The 23,147-nt window shown below is 36.0% G+C and overlaps 1 protein-coding gene across 1 annotated transcript in view; it reads left to right on the top strand.

Annotated features, from left to right (window-relative positions):
- The window catches only part of PLXDC2 (plexin domain containing 2), a 425,653-nt gene that overhangs the window by 358,300 nt on the left and 44,206 nt on the right, over positions 1-23,147 (top strand). The window contains exons 10-12 of the mRNA XM_032243929.1: positions 5,481-5,541; positions 11,661-11,811; positions 13,280-13,318. Coding sequence (XP_032099820.1) covers positions 5,481-5,541; positions 11,661-11,811; positions 13,280-13,318 — 251 coding nt within the window. The remainder of the gene's footprint in view (positions 1-5,480; positions 5,542-11,660; positions 11,812-13,279; positions 13,319-23,147) is intronic.

The following is a 23,147-nucleotide window of genomic DNA, read 5'->3' as shown; positions in this document are numbered from 1 at the left end:
CTACAGGCATGCACCACTATGCCCGGCTAATTTTTCTATTTTTTGTAGAGACAGGGTTTTGACAGGCTACTCTCACCGGTCCTGAACTCCTGAGCTCAAGAGATCCTCCTCCCTTGGCCTCCCAAAATGCTGGGATTACAGGCATGAGCCCCCGTGCCTGACCCAATATAAGTATTTTTTAAAATGAGATGACAAATTGGAAGAATATTTTAATATTTACTCTATTTCCTACATATGAATATATTACACTTGTAAAATAATCCCTATTTATTAAATTCTTTCCCCAAAACTGACATAAATTTTATCTGCTGAATTGATACATGCCACAAACTGGGAGAATGTTGTTTGTTTTCTAGGCTGCCTTATTTAATGGGATTCTCTTAATACATTCCCTGGGGGCTTTGAAATCAACACACCTTTGAAATTGAGTGGAAATTAGTATAATTAATTTGAAGTACTATATAGCTCTCTATTAATTTGTTTTGGAATTAGATAATTATGAGAAGAGAATAACTTGGACATAAAAACATGAAAAACTTTAGTTAGGATTTCATATTTTGTTGAAATCAATTATGTGAGAAATATGTACAAAACCATGTAATTTCTGTCCATTTTGAATAAAGATTTGGCCCATATGTGAGAGCAACGTATATTTTTCTCTCATAATATTCTATGATACTAATTCCAGAATATGATAAGGAACTTTATATTATAAAACACATCTTACATTAATATGATACATAGAATTAATTCCTAGACATTTTCTAAATCCTGTCTATGAAGTGAAAACTTCATTTATTCATTTTTCTATGATAGTCAAATTTGGTACATGCATACCATATACCAAAGGTATTCTTAGGTATAAAGGTATAATTAGATATTAAACCAGCTAACATTTACTTAATCTTTACTAGACAAATACTGAACTTTTAATCCTTATGTAACCTCCTCCACCTCATTTTGCAGATGAGGAAACAGGTTAGAAAGGAAAAATAACTTGAGAGCACAACATTTCAGTTAGACAGGAGGAATAAATTTCTTAAGATCTATTGCACAAAACAGTATAGCATATTGTATCTTTTGAGTATTTGTATATTTTCACTGTACATATATATCACATATTGTATACTATGACTATAGTGTATTATATACGTAGTCTAGTATATGTTTCAAAATTGCTTAGGGGGTAAATTTCAAACGTCCTCATCACAAAAAGATCAGTATCTGAGATAATGATTATATTAATTAGCTTGATTTAATCGTTTCTCATTGCATACATGTATCGTATCACATATTATCTGATATTACCCCGTAAATATATACAGTAGTAATTTATTGACATACAATAAATCATTCAAAAATAAAAAGGAAAAAGAAAAATAACAAGATCACACACCTATTTTATACCCAAGCCAAAATACTAACTAACCTGAAAGCTTTGTAAGATAAACTCAAAAGCAACTAATTGTAGTATAATAGTGGACGTTTGCACTTGGTATTGGGGCATCTCTGAGCAAGGGTTGCTGACTCTGCTGGGTGGAAGGTGAGGAGCTGTTTCTTGGAGGAGATTGGGGTTGAGTTGGTTTGGGTTTGCCAGTTGGGTAGGCCAGCTGTATGTAATAGTGTTTTCAAAGGCAGAATCGTGAAAGAGCATAGAACCTTCATGGAAGGGAAAAAGATTTGCCGTTCTCAGAGCAAAAGGAGGGTACGAATGGGTTGTAGAGCATAGGCTACAGGAGTGAGCAAGAGGCCTGAACATATTGTACAGGAAGTCAGTGTGGTACGAATGCCCTGAAGGTGTTTGTTTGCAATAAACATGGCTGGGTCCCAATTGTCAGAGAATCTTATTCAGTTAGACCCAAGAATTTTCATTTGGACAGGAATCCCAGGTGACTGATTGCAATGTGGGAGATCCTTTTTGTGAATAACAGTTAAAAATGTTGGAAAACAATGTGCTGGAGAGTGACATGGTTAATGTGATTGTGCTATAAACACAGACACATACACACGAAGCTCACACACACACACACACACACACACACACACACACACACACACACACACACACACACAAGCGCATATACAGAGCAGCTCAGCGGAGACAGGAAAGTGTTCTCAAAAGCGATTTTTGGTTTATTTAGAATGCAGAAATAATATAAAGGTGACTTTTTTTAGTGGTTTATACAACTTTGTCTCACACACACATTCTTGTGCTTATAATTGATTTTGGATGCTATTTAGATTACTGGGCTCTAACAAATGCTAAAATGACAGGATCCAGTTTTATTCATTTTTAAGACATTATATGCTACAAAAAAGCATGACCTTTTCAAACCAACTCTTACTTGTTTTGCGTTTCTGTTTTTTCTGCTCTAGCCCTTAGTAAATTTCAATTATTAAGAAATTGATTGTCAATAAATCAATGTTGAATTACTTAATTGATTCATATTTTCAGTAGAACCTAATTTCACACAACATAATTTGGTGATTATTTAATAAATCAAGCAAACTGCATTTCTGTGCTTTTCCCTGGGATTAATTTAACAATGTAAAGGACTAATTCCAAGATAAAATTTCAGTTGATATGCAAATTTAAGATTTGGCACTGTCTCATTAAAATATAAGGTAAAAGTTAGTACATCCCATTGACTTTGGGTATATTTGAAACAGAATAAGTGAATACAAATCATGTTTAAAGAAAGTTCTGTTCCATTGAATTACGGTTATGATTCAATGGAACAAAAATCAGGTGGCTCCCAAGAAATTTTTTTTTTTTTGGTAGAAAATTGATACCTCCCCATCTTCCAAAACAGAATGTCCGTACATTCTTCAATGTTTAGACACTCGAAAGGAAAATATAGGAAGGAGCATTCATCTAACTCATCTGGAATTAGACACAACTCATCAGAATCTCATTGGGTAACCCGAGATGGCGTTGGCCAACTGGGGATTCTCAAATTTGGGATGTCAAATCCCACACTGATGTTTACTCCACACTTAAGCTTGTTCAGTACAGATGGTAGGCATAAAATAGCTTAACTTCAATGGATCACGTCTGAGAGAATGAGAGATACGGTCCATTTTGTTGACAGGAGGGTTGTTTTCACATTCCACTTGAATTAAATTATGCTTGTTCATCCCGTGGTACATAATCTCTGGCAAGGATTAGAAAGAGCTATCATGTGGACTCTTGGCAAAACAAGTTAAAATTTTTTTAAAAGGTTACAAAGTAACACTGTGAGAAATTTGTAACACTGTAAGAAAATATAAGGGAAAAGTTGAACAGTTTTCATTTATTTTGAAAACTATATAGGTATTTATTTAGAGTAACTTAATTAAATGGATTTTTATATATTATATTTAGATATATTGTATTAGTCCATTTCACACTGCTGATAATGACATATCCCATACTGGGAACTTTATAAAGAAAAAGACATTTAATGGACTTACAGTTCCCCATGGTTGGGGTGGCGTCACAATCATGGTGGAAGGCAAAAGGCACGTCTTACATGGCACAGACAAGAGAGAATGAGAGCCAAACAAAAGGGGAAACCCTGTATAAAATCATCAGAACTTGTGAGACTTATTCCCTCTCATGAGAATAGTACAGTGGAAACTGCCCCCATGATTCAATTATCTCCCACCAAGTCCCTCCCACAACACAAGGAAATTATGGGAGCTACAATTCCAGATGAGATTTGGGTGGGGACACAGCCAAAGTGTATCAGACTTGTTTATATATTAATATTGAGGGTCAATGTATGTCTTAAATGTCAGTGGACTGACAAAATAGTTGGAATTTTTCACATGAAAAAGATACTCTGTGTCAGATATACTGGATAATATGATCAATATAAGACCCTAGGTTTCAAATATTCTCAATTAAGTTTGGTAATTAAGACATAAATACATGAGATTTTTCATAAAGGAGGAAATAATATTAAAGTAAGTTGTGATCACAGCAATACAGTAGCCCCCCTTCTCCAAGACTTTTAATGGATAATACCAAACTCTGTATATACTATGTTTTCTCCTGTATATACATACCAATGATAAAGTTTAACTTACAAATTAGACACCATGGAAATTAAAAACTGGTAATGAAGTACAACAATTATAACAATATAGTGTAATAAAAGTCATATGAATATAACTTTTCCTCTCTCAAAATATCTTATTGTACTGTACTCACTTATTTTCAGACAACAGTTAACCATAGATAACTGAAATCTTCTAAAAGGAATAACTATGGTAGCAATGCTTTATCAGACTTTGGATAGTAATTTCTGGGTCTTGGAGAATTATTGGGCTCTGTAAGGGTAGGTAGGGAAGACAGAAAATTATTTCAGTTAAGGAAGACAGTATGAGTGAACAAAGTCTTAGTAACATGATGCTTTTAGACATGATGTATTTCTAGTGCAATTGGGTGTCCCCAAGAAGATACTTGGGTTCCGTGATTCACTAGAAAGACTCACAGAACTCAGAAAAACTGTATACTCCAGGTTGTCACAGGAAAAAGAGATGAGTTAAAATCAGCAAAGGTGAAATGCACATAGGGTGGAATCCAGGAAAGACCAGTACAAGTTGCCAGTTGTCTTCTCCCAGTGAAATTATACAGATAGTACTTAATTCCTCCAATGACAATGTACGATAACAGACAACAAGTATTGCTAAACCAAGGAAGCTCACCCAAGCTTGGTCTCCAGGGTTTTTATTAAGGGTTCATCCATTGGGATAGAATGCCCCTGTGACTAATCTTTTCCAGTTTTCAGCTCTCCCAAGAGTCAAACTGTTTCAGAATGGCCCAGGGTCCTAGGCCATGTAAATAAAGTCAGACATTCACAATAAATCAAATTGTCAGCATAAACTATCCACATAGCACAAGACCCAATGGTAGACACTCTTAATAGGCAGGATAGTCCAGGAGATGAGAGGTTACCCCTCAAGAGAAGGTCAAGGGCCAGTCTTTTCTTTGGAACATGCAGGGTTTGAAAACCCCACAACTGCTAAGTTAACATTTTACTGCACAATAGAGGAAGAGTTTGTGTGATGGTGGGTCTTGAATGAAGGAATGAACCTGAAATCATGAAATACTATATTTAAAAAAAAAGCCTGTATTTATTTGTTTTAATGATGAGAAAAAAAATACAGAGTAAAAGAAAATCCACTTCATAGAATAGCAGTTGGTCTTATCTGTGTGCAGGTATCTAGGTATTCTGTACTGTGCGCTTTGCCTTAATGGTGATTTTGTTGCCATGTGTGATCCTAACAGTGACACCTCAAGGAGGGAGTGATTACTTAATAACCCTCTAAATATTTCACTGCTTCTCCAGTTGCCAGTTCTATAGAAGAGTTAATGTTATGCTAAACTGAAAATGTGAGAATGAACTACTTACTAATCTTTTTCTTTTAATTTCTGTCCACCACCCTGCACCCCATCCTTTCTTTTCTGAACTGCAATGTGGTCTTCTTTGAAGATGTTCCAGTGGATTTGATCGTCATCGGCAGGACTGGGTGGACAGTGGATGCCCTGAAGAGGTACACATGCTTTATTGTGACAGAATCCTGGGACCGGTGTTTGTAACTGATAATAATTTTTATTCAATATGCATGCCCTAAAACTTAATGAAAGAGAAGAATCCTTCTGTAAGCCCAATGTCTGTACTTATTAGGGGTTCAATAACTGCTGGTTATTTTTGTTAAATTAGATACCATTTTCATTAGCATTGTGGCAACTTGCTACAGCCTCAACTATATACAGACATTGGGCTTAACTATTCATATGCGTTATCTCAATATGTTCTCATATTCGTTCTATGAAGAACAGTGCCTGCACTGTCAGTACCCTCACATTACCAAGGAAAGAAAAGGAAGGAGTGAGGGGAGCTTGTGGGGAAGGGTGGAGTGTGGATTCTTGGAGAGTCAGGTTAGTGGCTGGGAGGAGTGCCAGGATTGGAATCTGTATGAGTAAAGACCAGTTCTCTTAAACGCTTGCTATTTAACTCAGATGTACCAAGCTAGTGTTCCTCTTTGTAGTTCAAACAGCAAGACCAGTGGTATTGTGTGGGGTGGAAAACTGCAGCAAATTGGCGTGCTATAATAAATGAGAAATTGTATAACGTTAGTTGGCATAGAGAAATGGTATAATATCAACTCTGAGGGAAACATGGTAGAGATAAGGATGCGGTGAAGTGATTTGACCAAGCATTGCAGAAACAATTTTAACCCATTTAAAAGCTTTTGGCGAATTGTATTTATACTATAATTTCAGGATCATATAAAGATATTCTATAAATTTTATTAAGAAAAGTATGTATTTCTTCTCCCTTCATTAAGTTTTAGGGTAAGAATTTTGAATTAAAACTATTAAGAGTTACAAAAAATTTTTTTATTTAGCAAAGCAAGTCATACCAAATGCTGTTTTAAAAACTATTAGATCCGTGGTTACTAAGGCTCTTTAAAATTCATTTTCTGGGGGGCATGTCTCATAAAGATCTTGAGAAATAATCAGCTGGGCATGGTGGCACGTGCCTGTAATCCCAGCGACTCAGGAGGCTGGGGCAGGAGAATTGCCTGAACCCGGGAGGCAGAGGTTGCGGTGAGCCGAGATCGCGCCATTGCACTCCAGCCTGGGTAACAAGAGTGAAACTCCATCTCAAAAAAAAAAAAAAAAAAAGATCTTGAGAAATACATTTTCTTAAGAACATTCTTGCACTTTAAATGCAGTATTGCCAGCACAGTTTTAATCAACCTCTTGACATTCATTCAGGAAGTGACAGCAGTGTGTACTCATCCATCTCGCTTCAATTATCTAATAATGTAGTTCAAAAGAATATCTATTGACAAAGCCATAGTTGTGTTTTGAGACAGTCATTTCTTTCATATAATCATTACAATATAAAATGTTGAAAATGAATATCTGTATATGCATAAAGATTGAGAATATAATTCATATACGTATTCATATATATGTAACGGGAGTCCATATGTTTTCTCCCAAATTTTGTTTCTCTTTTAATTTTCTCTATGATTTTACTTGACTAACATTAATTATCAATTTAGTGTGTCAAATGTATCAATCTTTTATTTTTATGATGAGTTTTATATGTCTGTGGATCTTGTTTAAAAGAATTTTTCTACCAAATATCATCTAGGTGTTAGGTTTATAAATTGTTTTTCTGAATGTTTTAAAGCTTTGCCTTACACATCAAAATATATTCCATTTGTGATTGATTTTTATGTATTATATAAGATAGAGATTCAGTTTTGTTGTGGGGGGGGTTCTTGATGGATAGCCAAATTTCAAGCACCATTTATTAAATAAGCCTTTCTGTGGGCAATATCTTGCAAAGCCGCCTCTTTTATGTATATTTTCTGGCCCCTCCTCTTCTGAAGCTCCCTCAGTACCTAGATCAGTGTCCCATTTTATTAATTACTATTGTTTTATAGGAAATCTTACTATCTACAGGACAAATCTCCTTACTTTTTATTCCTCACAAGTGTTCTGGCTATTTTAGGACTTTTGTCCTTCATATAAATTTTAGACTCGCCTTGTCAAGATCTGTAATTCATCAATAAATGCATCTTATTAACATTTTTATTGGAAATACATGGAATTGTGAATTACATCACATTTCCTATTTATGGAGACTTTTAACATTTACCTTTTTTACTATTGACTTCTAAACTAATTGAGTTATCATCTGAGAACATGCTATAATCTTTAAAGTTGATTGGAAATTTTTTTATGAACTAGTACATGGGAAATTTGTACAAATGGTCTATGTGTGTTCAAGAAAAATGTGTGTTTTCTTGTTAGTTGGGTGTCAAACTTGATAAATGTGCTGTTCAGCTATACTTCTCCATTCTCTTTATTTTCACCTTCTTAGTTCTTTGAGAGCTTGACATTTTCATCTTCTCATATTTTTAAACCTCTGTTTTATGTAATCTGTTTCCTTATTTCTCTGTGCTGTATTTTGGGCAATCTCTTCCAATACGTTTACCAGTTTATTAATTCTCCCTTCATCTTGTTTAATGTTCTATATAGTCTATTCATTGAAGTGGAAATTCCAACCAATTTATTTTTCATTTCTAAAATTTAAATTTGACGCTTATTAAATTTGCCAAGTATTTTATAGTTTCCTGTGAACAGTGCATTTCTAAATTTTATCTTTTATGATTTTAAATATTCCATGTATGATTTTTATATATTCCATATTGGATGATCCCATTATCTAAAGTTTTGGTGATCTAAAGAGTTTGTTCATTGTTTTTGCTGTCTTTGTCAGACAGCTATTTTTATTTCTTTCTTAGTGTGTATTTGTCTGTTCCTATTCTAACATCTAAATAGGTGGTGCTTTCCACCAAAGAGGATTTGATGATGGGATCCTCGGGATTTTTGGGTTACCATAAGTCTCTGCCTTTATGTGAGGAGGAGAAGTTCAGATTTATCTCCCCTGTCTACTTCTGCTACAAGGCTTGTTCTCTTCAGAGCAATATTGATTTTGGCTACCTCAGGGCAAACTCTGCTCTTTTACTTCCCTAAATGTATACAGCTCCTGCTGTCTTTATAGCACATAGCTTTTGCTTTGTTTTATTTTTTGAGTGGGGAATGGAATAGACAATGGAAAGGCACCATTGGGGATATTCTTTACTTCCTGTAAATTCTAATGCTTTAAAATTCAAGTTTTATTTAGAATCTATTTGTTTTGCAACAGGAGGGCTATTTAGTTTCTTAGTCTGCCTTTACTGCCAAAAGCAATCTGAGTCAGGATTTTACCTTAAATGTTTGGATGTTTATTGAACATTAGATCCTGTTTACTGAATGTTAGGTCCTGTTCATTGACAATAGAAACACAAGGAGAGAAAAATATATGGCAAGTTCCAATCCAGGCTTCTTGAGTTTGAGATGTCTGTGACATTCACATGCATACACCTGGTCAATAGATGACTTTTTGGGCCTGAAATACAAAAGGGAAATGTGGACTGGAAATACAGATTTATGAATAATCAGCATAAAGATGTTCATTGCAGTCATCGGTGTGGAGGACATTGCAAAAGATAATGCATAGAATAAAGTAACAAATCAAGAATGATCCATAAGAAGTACCCCAACACTTAAGGTATTGACATAAATAAAAGGAAATTGAGATGGAGTTGTGAGGTAGGTATCAGAACATTGAGGAGAATGTGTGTCGTAGAGACCAAGAATAAGAGTGTACATCTGCACCATGGACTGAGAAGGTATCAGTAGGACACCATGGAAGATGAGGAAGCTGCTTACATATTTAGAAACACTGGTATGAGAAATTTCATCTCAGTTGAATTAGAAAAGAGCAAGGTTGTCATAAATGGGGAAGCTGGAAGTCTGAGAAGACCAAGGCAGACTGACCTCTCTGGAATATGACTGTGAAGGAATGGAGGGAAAGCACTATAATGTCAGGATGCACTGAGAGAAGAGAAAGGACTGAGTTTGCAAAATAAGATTAGGCACGCTTGTGTAGCTTTAAGTGCTGTTGGTAAGAAGCCAGCAGAGAATTATTGTAGAGAAAGGACCATGATCACATGAGCAAATTCACAATACCTGTGAAGGTGGGCTGAGTTGGGCTAGGACATAGGTTGAAAGAATGGCTGTAAGGAAAGGTCCCCATCCATTATTACAAAGAAAAGAATAGGTCAGCCCAGAGTCAAGTAAGTATGCTGATTCACAAAAAAATTTAAAGAAATCTTGCTGATCATGTCTCTTTATCAAGGAAATGAAAGGTATAAAACTGGGAGAATTACGACGGGATTGCAGTTTTCAGTAAATGGAGAGAGTTTGAAATTCATACTGAGCATAATGGGAGAGGAGATTAGCAAGACACAGCAGTGCTGCCAAGTGGTATAGACAGCCTGGCTGAGGATGCGGGAGATGAGTTTGTGGAACCCCCGTGGCGGGTCTGTGCGGTTATTCTCCAGCTGTGCCTGGCCCTGGAGCAGGCAGAGAAAAGGCAGATCTTTTACCATATTGGGTATGTTCTTTAAAGATATTGTAGAAAAAAACAAACAAAACAAAAAAGAGAGCAAGACGCTTGGAGCTATTGAAATGAGAGGTTGAAGTGATGGGGAAAAAAAGAAACTAAAAAAAAATCATTTTGCTAGGCTTTCTAAGTAACCAAAGTATAAGAAGAATTGGAGTTCACAGGTGCAGGGATAGATTGAAAAAGGATAATTCAGCTTACGATTTCAGATCTGAAACATTTTCCACTACAGACATGGTCCAGGGTGTGGGGATGGCAACTAAAGTGGTATCTGAAAGGAAATCATTAGATTAATGGGGCTCAGAAGGTGCAGGAACTAGAATTTGGGGAATTAAATGAGACCCTGGTATGTTTGGACTTGAAGTGGAGAGCAAACCTGTTATATATCCTGTTGATGAAAGGAGGCTGTCTCAGGAATCTTCATTAACAAGGGGAAAGGTGCCTAGCGCTCCACTGATGAGAGAAGTTTAAGAAAGCTATTTATTTAACAATAATTTTAAAATGTGGGATGAGAACCACTCATGTGCTGTATAATTATTTTCTATTCAAGGCCTACCAGTGAGAGGGAGTCCATTGAGGCACAGAAGATGGATAGAAACACCAACTTCTGCCGGGCGCGGTGGCTCACGCCTGTAATCCCAGCACTTTGGGAGGCCGAGGCGGGTGGATCACGAGGTCAATTGATCGAGACCATCCTAGCCAACATGGTGAAACCCCGTCTCTACTAAAAACACAAAAGTTAGCCGGGCGTGGTGGCACACGCCTGTAATCCCAGCTACTCGGGAGGCTGAGGCAGGAGAATTGCCTGAACCCGGGAGGCGGAGGTTTGTGGTGAGCCGAGATCGCGCCATTGCACTCCAGCCTGGGTAACAAGAGCAAAACTCCGTCTCAAAAAAAAAAAAAAAAGAAACACCAACTTCTAAGCTATAAAAGTTTGGATGTTAGAGATTGTTACCAGTGAAGGTTGTAGGATTTCTTTTCACAAATTAAAAGTTTCAAGGGCAGTATGTCCCTTTTCCTGATGTTTTCAATGTAGCTCTGTTAGGAAGAAGATAGACTGAGTGATTACAGGAGTTCTGTTCAATCCTTTTCTTATGTGGTTTTGAACATTTCATAAAGGAAAACAAAATTTTAGACATTCGATCAACTCGCGACAGATGATTTTTGAAACAATGAAGTAGTATGGGGAAGTTAGCAAATATTTCGGATTTAGCATTTTTGGTTTGATAGGAAAGGAATGTACTCTTTCTTCACAAACCTGAGTATGTTTTAAACCTTATCTTTATGCACATGTTTTTCTTCTAGTATAAATTTTCCCTTTTGCAGTGCGTCTTTTCTAAATATACCAATGTAAAATTTAGGGCAAGATAAACAGTAATGTGAAAGTTTAACAGCAGTAAATGATGAAACCTAAATATGTAAAAATGGAAATGCCTTGTTACATCCGTCTTTTTCTCCTTCCTATTTTGTAAACTTCGTAAGTTGGGAAAATCATAAATATAGTCTTATGCAAAAGTAATTTATTCCTTGTCTTGATGTGAGAGGCTTTTGTGCTTTACAGCCCAGCTTCTTTGATGTAAGATCTTAAAGTAGACATGTGATTACTCCATTTGTTTTCCTTTTCGTTTCTCTTACTAGTCAAAGGAGAAGATGTGTGAGAATACAGAACCAGCGGAAACTTCTTCTCCAACCACCACAACCATACGAGCAACAACCACCCAGTTCAGGGTCTTAACCACCACCAGAAGAGCAGTGACTTCCCAGCTCCCCACCAGCCTCCCAACAGAAGGTGCCCAACAGATAGTTTGCTTTTTTTTCCTGAAGGAAGGAAAAATCACTGTGTTGACATGCACTGGAATCGCTCCTACTCTCTAGATCTCTCTAAAGTTATTTTTTGGCAAACAGGATTTCTAAGGGATTTCTAAAGGGGGAAAAGGACAACATTATTATGAACTAAAGGTATATGCTGGGATTCTTTTAATACACTGTGCCTTTTTTTTTTTTTAAGATATGGCTTTTACCACTGATTCTGGCTTCTTGTCCTCTCCTTCCTAGAAAATAAATACAGATTTCTTTCTATATGGCTAAATTTTGTAGTAAACAAATCCAACTTCACAATCACAGGTTAGAAAGGCAAATGCCTATAAAATTTCCATTGATTCTGAACAATAGATAGTTCTATTCATATGTAATTCTAATGTTTTCCAGAATGCAGTCAACAAAATATGTCTGTATAGTCTATAACCTATACAGGGACACTGCATGTGTCATAGAAATTGTCCTTAAAAAATATATCCTCTTCTAGGGAAGGCAGAAATACTAGACAGTGTTAATGCTTGGGCAGAGCTCAGGAGGAAGAAGGTGTATTACCCAACAGATGATAATTTTCTATTCTGAATGATACCACCGGGAGGGAGTGGGCAGAAGCATGAGATTGGTCACAAATCAGGTTTGAGGGGGATAAAGGGATGTTACTTGTTTATTGTTATAAGCCTTGCTTTCTTTGGCTTGAATAGGAAATTAAATTAAATTTGGAACCTTTGCTTTTAATTGGAATTTAATTTGATATTATAAGGTAAACTGGAATAAAGTAGGGTGAAGGGCAGCTGCTAAGTGCATTTTACTGCTTTCATAAGCAACATTATATTTCAATCCATATTATTTTGGATTATTATATTAAAGCCCATGAAAATATTCCTATAATTTAAACCTTGCCCTTTAAAGTCAAATATAGTCACTGAAACAAATATAGCCTATATTTTGTTTGGTCAGGATAAGATCTTTTTATATAGAATTTTGGTCATCTTTTCTAGCAATGAATAAACATTTAACTTTTGGAGTCGAACTTGTAAATATTGACAGATCTTAAGTATCACAATTAATTTGGAATGTCCTTGATCTTGATTTATAAAAATGAATAAATAAGATCATAACTATAGGTTCTAATTACAATAAGTGATTTTAGGGAATTAAAAATAGTTGCATCTTAAGTTTTAAGTGTTTACTTTTCTTGTAGATCTTAAGAATCATTCAAGATGTTACCAAAATCTTGACTTTACAATCTCTTTAGGAAATTTTAGATCTATCTAATGTAAAGCAAGGACGTGCTGTCATTGTTCTAGAAATTACCTGGATAAATTGTCAAAATCTAGTCATGTTCCAACCAAGGCAGTTAGTAGACAATTACTAGTCATGAGATTTGTGCTCCTTTGAAATCAATCCTCTTCTATTATAATAACTTTGAATTTCTCTTCCAGATGATACCAAGATAGCACTACATCTAAAAGATAATGGAGGTAGGAATTGACACTTTTCTTTCATAAACATTTTTAGCTATGAATTCATTTCATTTATTTTGGTATGAGAAAGACCATATGGGCTTCTAAATAAAAGGTGAGGTTGTGTTTTATTCTCTGTTGGCATTTAACATGTGAAGAAGTCACTGGGTTGGCTTGAAAGTGAAATGAAATCCTCATCCTTGTATTTGTCTGTAAAACTCTGTGACACCAATTACCACTGATAAAGTGGAATATTCAACCACACATCTTGGTATTCTTTGCTGTTCTACTCCTTGTTGTATTTTAGTTGTGTGTAGTTATCTACACAGCTACATGTATTGAGTTCAATTTTGTTTCACTAAATTGTCTGCTTGGTCAGCACCTTCTACGCATAAAGTTAAGAAGCAGAGCCCTACGTATGAAAATACATTGGGTAGGTCTTTTTATCTGTTCTTCGAAGCAAAGAACAAAAACTAGATACTTGAAAGAATGTCTTGTTGGCAACATACTTAAAGGTTTTCCAAGACAATTTAGAAATATCTATAAAGGTACTCAAAAATTTTAGGGAAAAATAGTTTTATTGAGACAATATAGTGAGCGACATTGATTACGTTTTTAGAAATAGAACTTGTTCCTTTTTTAGTCATTTTTTTTTTTGGGTTGGGGTTTCGCTTTTGTTATCCAGGCCAGAGTGCAATGGTGTGATCTCGGCTCACCGCAGCCTCCGCCTCCTGGGTTCAGGCAATTCTCCTGCCTCAGCCTCCTGAGTAGCTAGGATTACAGGCACGCGCCACCATGCCCAGCTAATTTTTTGTATTTTTAGTAGAGACGAGGTTTCACCATGTTGACCAGGATGGTCTCTATCTCTTGACCTCGTGATCCACCTGCCTCGGCCTCCCAAAGTGCTGGGATTATAGGCATGAGCCACCATGCCCGGCCCAGAACTTGTTCCTTTTAAACTGTGTTGGTCCATGTATACTGGGTCTTAATAGAAGAGATCTTCATTAGTAATTGTTTATTTAGCTCAGGAAAAGGATGTCCTCTTCTTGGCAGCATCTGTTATGTAAATGGGAGCATGTTTTGACATTGATCTAAGCATGGTTTGTCTTTAAAACCCTAGGTAATTTCTTGAGTAAGTCAAAATCCAATATATACATTGTTAGGTTTGTTTTTCTCTATAATAGTAGAGAATAGTTTCTAAATCCCTCAGTTTAGGTTAAGTAGCTAATGCTTCTATGCCTTTTCAGAACATTGTGTATATCTATGTATGTCTTTAGAGTTTATATCAATCCATCTGAACAAGAGAGCAGTTAGTCTGTTCATAAATACCATTATTATATCAATTTCTCATTGTCTTGCATCTGTTTTGTGGTGTTTTGTTGCATTCGTTTCTTATTCATCATTGTATTAATTTAGTAAGTGGATAGATTTACAAATGACCATGTGCAAAATATATATTAGCTAGAAATAAATTAAAATCTTAGGGCTTAAAGGGACTTTAGCAATCCTTCAATTCTGAATTTCCCAGAGGAGGATGTTAGTAGCATGTGGACATAAGCCCTAGTGTTGGGGTTACCTCATTTTGAGGGACGAGATGGGGTATGAAGTGAATGGAACTGGGGAGGAGTCCCCAAGAGACTTTGCTTTTACTTTAAATCTTAATATGGGTTGTCATTATATGTACATTTGTTAGATTTTTCTCTATGCTTTCTCTCTCCTTTCTTTCTTTCCTTCTTTCTTTATTTTGTTTACCTAAAATATTCTATGCTGCTAACAGCAAAAAACAAAGAATTCTTGTGATCAAATAGATATGAGAGACTCAGGGTGAAAGAAAAAAGAAATTTCCTTGCTGGAGAACTGATCATTCATTCATTCATTGATTTCTGTTCAATGCTTACTTATTGCCAAGCATTGTTGCTGACTTGGGGCTACAGGAGTGAACAAGGCTTAGACAAATCTCTGTTTTCAGAGAACATGCATCCTGAATAATCTTCAAGATGATGATTATAAAGAATACTGGCATTTCTCCACTGCTCTTAACATTTTTTTTTTTTTTTGAGACAGAGTTTCACTCTTTGTTACCCAGGCTGGAATGCAGTGGCACGATCTCAACTCAATGCAACCTCCACCTCTGGGGTTTAAGTGATTCTCCTGCCTCAGCCTCCTGAGTAGCTGGGATTACAGGCACCCACCACCATGCCCAGCTAATTTTTGTATTTTTAGTAGAAACGGGTTTCACCATGTTGGCCAGGCTGGTCTCAAACTCCTGACCTCAGGTGATCTGCCTGCCTCAGCCTCCCAAAGTGCTGGTGTTACAGGTGTGAGCAACTGCACACGTCCAATACTTTTTTTATGAGTAGCATGTCATAGTCTTAATGCTTTTTGGAACATACTTTGATAAAGAGTTTTCTAGAATATTACCAATTATCCCAGTGAACATATTTAGTTTTGTTTGAGCCATCAAAGAATCATAAAACTTTGAAGATTTTCTTAAATCCGGGCCTTATGATGCTAAGAAATTGTTAAGCAAATCCTATGAGTTAACTGTAGGATTTTTGGTATACTAGAGAGTCAACCGTTGGATTCTCAGATATTGACATAATTGATATGCAGCAAGCATTCATGAGAATTCCAAAATATCGCAATAAGACTTCAAATTCTTTTTATGTCTCTGGTTGTTAATAAAGCACTTTTCCTAAAAAACATTCAAGTGAAATTAGAACAGACCAACCTGACAACTATTAAGATAAATGTTTCCTCCAAAGAGTGCTTAAGAGGAAGTCATACATTGCTTTTTACTGCATCCTTACTAAGTTAGTGTGCTGTTGTTTTTTATTTTATGGAATGTGGAGATGCAGGAAGGATTACCAGTGTAAATCTAACTTCATGAGTTAATTAAGCATGTTGAAAACAATTCAGAATTGTCCTTTTACTACAGTTTAATAAACATTTTTGCAAGATTGAGGTAATAATGAATAAGTATGCCTAATTTAATATTTTCTAACATTTACTGAGGTTGATTTTTAAAAACATGTAAGCTAATTAATTTTGTAAATTTCTCTGTATTGTTGCAAAGAATTTTAGCACATTTGATTTCTTGATTTAATTTATAGGTTCAATTGGACAGCTGTTTTTTAAAATAAATTTTATTATGTATATTTGATGTTTACAACATGAATTTATGGAACTACATATAGAAAATATCATGGTTACAATAATAAAACAGATTGACAGGTCTGTCATTTCACATAGTTACTTTTTTGGTGACTAATTGGCTGTTCTTAAAAGCATTTTTATTTAGGTGTTTGTACTTTTCTAGAAAAAGGTTGTCATTTTTCTAAGTAGTCAATAAATAGCTAGAAACAAGTGACTGACTTACCCTACATTGTCTTTTTCAGTTACTATATTACGTTCTCTCTGAGTGTTTCTGGGTCATTTCCATGGGTTAAAGTGGTGGATTTTCTTAGCGAAATCCACTGCTGACATGATTATACATTCAGTTTCAGGGAGATTTTTCTTTCATCTTTGATATGAAAGCATAAAATACTTCTGAGCAGCTGGACACCTAAGTCACGCAACAGGGTTTCTCATTGAGAGGACCCAGACTGAGTTACAATCTGCTAAGTCACTCTTGATGAATCTTCACTTGTGCAGTGAGTTTCCTGATACATTTAAATTAGGTCCAGTTAGAGCCTCTTGAAGTTTCAGAATAGTTATTTGATTGGAGAAGTTTTATTAGTCTTCAAAGTTGAGTGGAAAGTCTAAGCTCTCTAAATAATTTGGAAAAAGGAACATGAAAAGATTGAAACAGAATGATAGCTTATAAATTTAGGTCTCTTTAGTAAGATAAATCTTTGATTGACCATTGAAATGGCTTGTTCTAAAAATGCAGATGATCCAATGTAGAGCCAGGTGTGGTGGCATAGGCCTGTAATCCCAGCTACTCCAAAGGCTGGGGCAGGAGGATTGCTTAAACCCAGGAGTTCAAGGCCAAACTGGGTAACATAGCAAGACCCCATCCATAAAAAAAACACCAAAAATTAAATTTAAAAAAATAATAAGAAGATCTTATGAAAAGACATCATTTTATCCCCAACTGAAATATTGCTAGTTATATGTTTATAATATTAAGTTTAGAATAATGTGTAATTATAATCAAATAGTTTATCTATCTCTTCTTTTTGTGTAAAACAAGAGGAGAAAGAAGAGAAAGGAGAGGAGTGAGAAAGAAAGGAGTGGCAGAAGAAGAGGAGGAAGGAGAATGTTTATTGAGTATTTACCTATTGAATATATACCTATATTAATTAATTAATGTTTATTGAATATATACCTATATTAACTCTTTTACTTCACACAATACCCCTGAGTTGAGTTGGTCTATTATTATCTATGCTTTCTAGACAAGGAAAAGGAGGTCCAAAAAGGTTAAGTTACTTAGCTAGCACATGGCAGAGCTGGGATGTGAATATATTTAGCCTTGATGCAAATTCCAAGTCTTTAACAATAACATGGTAGTCTTCTTTCACAGAATAGATCTCTTACAATCAAACTTCCCATGGGAAATACCATGATAAGCTATTTTATTTATACCTCCTGTATTCTTTCACCTTTTCTGTAACAGCTGAGTATACTTAAAGTATTAGAAAGTGACATTTCCTTTTCTCATGTAATTGTGCATTCATTTCCATTTAGCCCTTTCTGTGAAAATCACAATGCATTAATTCTCTTGTGTATTTCAGTGTTGTCAGAATCCTTGGCATGTATTCTCAAAATTACAGGGCTACACTGTAGTTTTTGTTCAAAATCTGATTTAAGAGTTTTTGAGACTTCTTGGATTCTCTAGAAATGTGGATTTAATTCACCTGTAAGGGGGTCCTAAGGGGGTCCTAGAATGTATTCTTTTTTTTTTTTTTTCTGGCTCTGTTGCCCACGCTAGAGTGCAGTGGCACTGTCTTGGCTCACTGCAACCTTTGTCTCCTGGGTTCAAGTGATTTTCTGGCTTGAGCCTCCCAAGTAGCTGGGATTACAGGTGCAAGCTACCACGCCCAGCTAGTTTTTGTATTTTTGGTAGAGACAGGGTTTCACCATATTGACCAGGCTGGTCTAGAACTTATCACCTCCAGAGACCCACCCCTCCTCGGCCTCCCAAAGTGCTGGGATTACAGGCGTGAGCCACCACACCCAGCTGTATTTTTTAAACATCTGTATTTCTGTGGGTAATGGTTGTATGCATTTAAAACCACATTTTCTTTGGATTTTCAAATCCTGTTAGTAGCTTACTAAAAGAGTTACATTTAAAAAAATGACCTAGCTATATTTTTTAGCAGGTACAACTATTAAATGTCTTCTTTGACATTTGATTAGGTTGCTTCCAACTGGCACTCACTTCCTAATTAGAAATGTAAATGTCTTCAAGATGTGAACTGGATAAAGTTATACCCAGAGCTGAGAAGAGGTTTGCAAGTTGAATCAATGGCAGGATTTTTAATTGAAAAGTAAAGTCTTCAACCAGATTCAAGTCAGTCTAGCAAATTGAATTGTGCCATTCTGCTACACTGCAGATGTTAAAATTATTTCAAGCTCTGAAATCCTGATTCCACTTCATTATTTGAAATTGGTTGACTGAGATTTATCAAAGTACCAAAAACTACATTATCTCTTGACTCCTTTAAAGTTTCTTCCCTTTGATCGAGTTAAGGTTTGCTTTAAAAATATTTAATTTCTTAATTGTGTATATTATTTAAACTGTCAGCACTCCAAATAAGCATAATGTCTAATACATGTGATAGCATTTTTATCATTTCTTCTTATTGCTGGGAATTTTATGAAACCTGAACTCTGAAAGGCTGCATTATTAAGTCAGAAGATGGTGTACCAAAGTTGATAACATTAAGCAGTTTGCAGAACATGATTAATTCAGAAGTACAAATCTGCAAGGTGATTGATTTCTAAGAACTAAAACAGATATAATTTGAATGAAGTCCTATGGCATGCCTCGTCTCAGTTCTATTTCTGTTGTGTTCAACGTTTTATTTCTGAAGATATCATAATACTTTTCATCCCAAGATAAAATGTTAGAATTTTATTCTGCCTTTTCCCTGGAATACTTCTAAGGTTGTATTTTTTGTTGTTGTTGTTACCAAGTCTGTAGTGATAGATTAAGGGTCTAGTGTTTCATTTATCATTCACTCAAATTGTTTTTTGACTTTCATACATAAATCATCAAAGCAACATATCTTTCCCTATTTTTTCTACTTTTCCTTGCTTTTCTTCATATACTTCTTTTGTGTAGATCACAGTCCTATAAGCAAAGGGAAGCTGTTATTTCATTTTGACAGGCTATTGAATACCTATCACTTTCGATTTTTAAAACTGTAAAACATCTTGACATTTAGTTTTATGTTTTGCTTTGTTTGACTACTTTTCATGGCAGCACTAACCCTCTTCTCAGTATACATGTGTCGTTATAGTGAAAAGTTCTTCTACTTTACAATATTAATTTGAGATTTCCCTGAAATTTAGGATTTCTCTCCCAAACTTTTATCTAGAGTTATGGTTCTTAACTTTTTCTGTATATTTAAATCACCTGGTTCCAATTTGAGATGTAATGGTTATTTTATCATTCCAGCTTATAGCATTTTCTACACTCAGACTGTTCTTTATAACAATTAAATCTTAACCTCCAAGGTTGATTTCTCTGAAACCAGAGAATCAATATTGTTTTAAATTCCCAGATGATTCCAATGTTAAGTTGAGAATAAATGGTCTGACTCATGTTGCATAAATATTAAGAACTCTCAGAATCATGGTGGGTGGAGAGTCTTGTTAAAATGCGTATTCTGATATGGTAGTTCCAGAGTGAAGCCCAAATGCATTACATTTCTTACAAGCGCTTTGATAATGCACCTGCCACCAAACCACAGACTACACTTTGAGTGTCAAGAGTTGAATGGATATTTGACCAAAATAAGAATAATGTATTTTTCTCTGAATCCACCCATCGGTCCATTGGTCCTCATCTATGCCTCCCGGCTCTCCTGAAGCAGTATTTTAGTTGGTGGCAACAAGAAATTATCTCTATCTACATGTAGAAAGTGCATCTTACTCTGCCGAGGAAAGGAATCCAAAAGCATTATATCCATTATACCTCCTGACTCGTTTTAATATAGTAAGTGAAAATGAGTTCATTTAAGCCAAGCTTGTCCAACCCTCAGCAGCTATTGCTGTGTTACTGTATTTTTTTATGTATGGTCCAAGACGATTCTTCTTCCAGTGTGGCCCACGGAGGCCAAAAGATTGGACCTCCTGATTTAAGGTGTTGACAATTTTACTTGTTTTATAAAGATAGCTACGTTTTCTGTATTTTTTTGAGCCATATGAAATTGCTGATTTTTACAAACCACTTTGACCTTGAAAAGTTGCAATTTCATTGTTCAGCCTAATAGTTTTACAAATTGTTGTCCAGCATAGGAAAGCGAACTAAAAAGAAAAATCACATCAGGATATACTTCCTCCCCTGCAGGTTGATTTGTAGATAGAATGTGTAGTTAGAGTTTATTCTGCTGATAGAACTCAGAACAAGATGATATAGCAGATCTTTTCTTAGGAAATGCACACAGATGGCTTCCTTAAAGTAGCTCTAAATGCTCTTTCCATTTACCATCAGCAAAATGCTTGACCACGTCCCTCTGGAGGATACCTGCTTTCCTTTCAGTGCTCATCTCCTGTCTCATTTTCTACCTGCCCTTCTCCTATCACAAACCAGGACTAGGGAATTTTCTAATGGAGGAAAGAAACTTCCATATGCCATTAGATTTTGGAATCTGAGATATACTGGGAGTCCCAGGAACAGGTTTTGTGTTACCCAGTATTTCTTGTGCCCCTTCTCAGTGTGTTCTACATGTGTAAAATGATTATTCTTTTTAAAACATGCTATGTCTAGTGATTATGGTGGATGGTCCTGTACTACTAAGATATGTATGTCACTAAAACATTAATTACCTTTGATGCTGAATTGATTCAACTTTGCTCAAGAAACATTTCAACTGTCGTGTGCCAGGCCCATTGTTAGGTGATGGAGATGCAAAGATCTACAAGGTCTGATGCCATTCCTAAAGATGCCGGTGGCCTAATGGGATGACATAGAGAAGTAAATTGATATTTAAGTATGGTGTGAAGAGTGCAAAGATAGACTCAAGAAAAACTATGGAAGAACAGAGAAGAGGCATCTAAACAGAAATGAAATTACAAGGCAACTTCCCAGAGTAGTTGATACTGGATCCGAGTTTTGAAATATGGGTAGGATTTCTGAGAAAAGGGATAGAAGAAAAGAATTTCAGGAAAGGAATTGACACAGAAAGCAGTTCAGAATCATGGAACATCAAGATCTAGTTGGGTAACTCTAAAGAGCTACCACATTTGATTTTCCTGGGGTGGGCTTATTTCTCAGCCTCACCAGCCATAAAGTATCAAAACAAGTAGGGCTTCAGCATTCATAGTCTTTTATGCCAGGCAATGGAGTTTGAACTTTCAACTGGAGACCTTGGGAACCATTTGTGTCATTTTGATAAGGGAGCGTCAGGACATGTTTTACATGTTTAGTAGTTGACTCTTGAAGTATTGCAGGGAACAGGAGGGATAGAAGTAAGACTGAGAAGTCAGAAAACCTAGTTAGGAGGTTATAATAGTAATCCATAGAAGCAATGGTCAGAGGCTAAAATAAAGTAGTGGTTGACAATGGGAATAAAAATAGATAATGCACATGAGAAGCATTTATTAATGAAGTAGAAGCTACATAAACTAATGTCTATTAGATGTGTGATTTACATCATAGGAAAGTGACTAAGATGGTTCCCAGGATATGGTGTAAGTTGTCTGGGTAGGCAATAGTGCCATTGAGTAGGAAATACAGGAAAAGAGAGGGGGTAAGCAACGAATTTAATTTGAGCATGTTGATTTTGACATCCAAATGAAAATGTCAGTAGCCATTATTCTATATAAGCCTGAAATTCACTTGAGAAATATGAACATAAGTTACGAATTTAGGCATCATCAGCATATAAGTGATAGTTGAAGTTAAGGAAATGAATTAGGTATGGGAGCATAGTATAAAGATGAAAAGAGTGGCCAGACATGGTGGCTTACACCTCTAATTACAGCACTTTGGGAGGCCAAAGTGGGTGGATCACCTGAGCTCAGGAGCTTGAGACCAGCCTGGGCAACAACAGGGAAACCCCATCTCTACAAAAGAATATAAAAATTAGCCATGCATGGTGGCACACACCTGTAGTCCTAACTACTGGGTAGGTTGAGGTGGGAGGATCACTTGAGAATGGGAGGTCGAGGCTGTAGTGAGCCATGACTGCACCACTGCACTCCAATGTGGGTTAGAGTGAGTCTCTAAAAAAAAGAAAAAGAAAAAAGGAAGGAAGGAGACAGAGATGGAAAGAGGGAGGAAGGGAGAGAGGGAAGGAAGGAGGGAGGGAGAAAGGGAAGGAGGGAGAGAGGGAGAAAGAAAGGAAGGAAGGGAAGGAAGGAAGGAAAGAAGAAGGAAGGATCAAAGACTAGAGAGGAAATACAGCATTTAAGGTTTTTGAATAAAATGAAAAGAGTGTCATAGAGACAGCAAGAAAACCAAAAGAGTTTGGTATCACAGAAACCAAAGGAGAAGAAAATGTCAAGGAGGAAGTCATGAGCAGTGTCAACGCTGCAGCCAAGTTAAAAAAGCACACACAGAAAAGTGACCATGAGATTTAGTGGCATAAAGACATTCGTTGCTCTTGACTGGATTGTATAACAATCCATCATTGTACAATCTCCAGGCAGAGCTTGAGGATTCTGTGGACAA

The sequence above is a fragment of the Sapajus apella genome, unplaced genomic scaffold, assembly GCF_009761245.1.
Source record: "Sapajus apella isolate SASKATOON/1434 unplaced genomic scaffold, GSC_monkey_1.0 scaffold53, whole genome shotgun sequence".
NCBI lineage: Eukaryota > Metazoa > Chordata > Mammalia > Primates > Cebidae > Sapajus > Sapajus apella.
The sequence above is the reverse complement of the archived record's forward strand: the minus strand, read 5'-3'. Positions and strand labels throughout refer to the sequence as shown.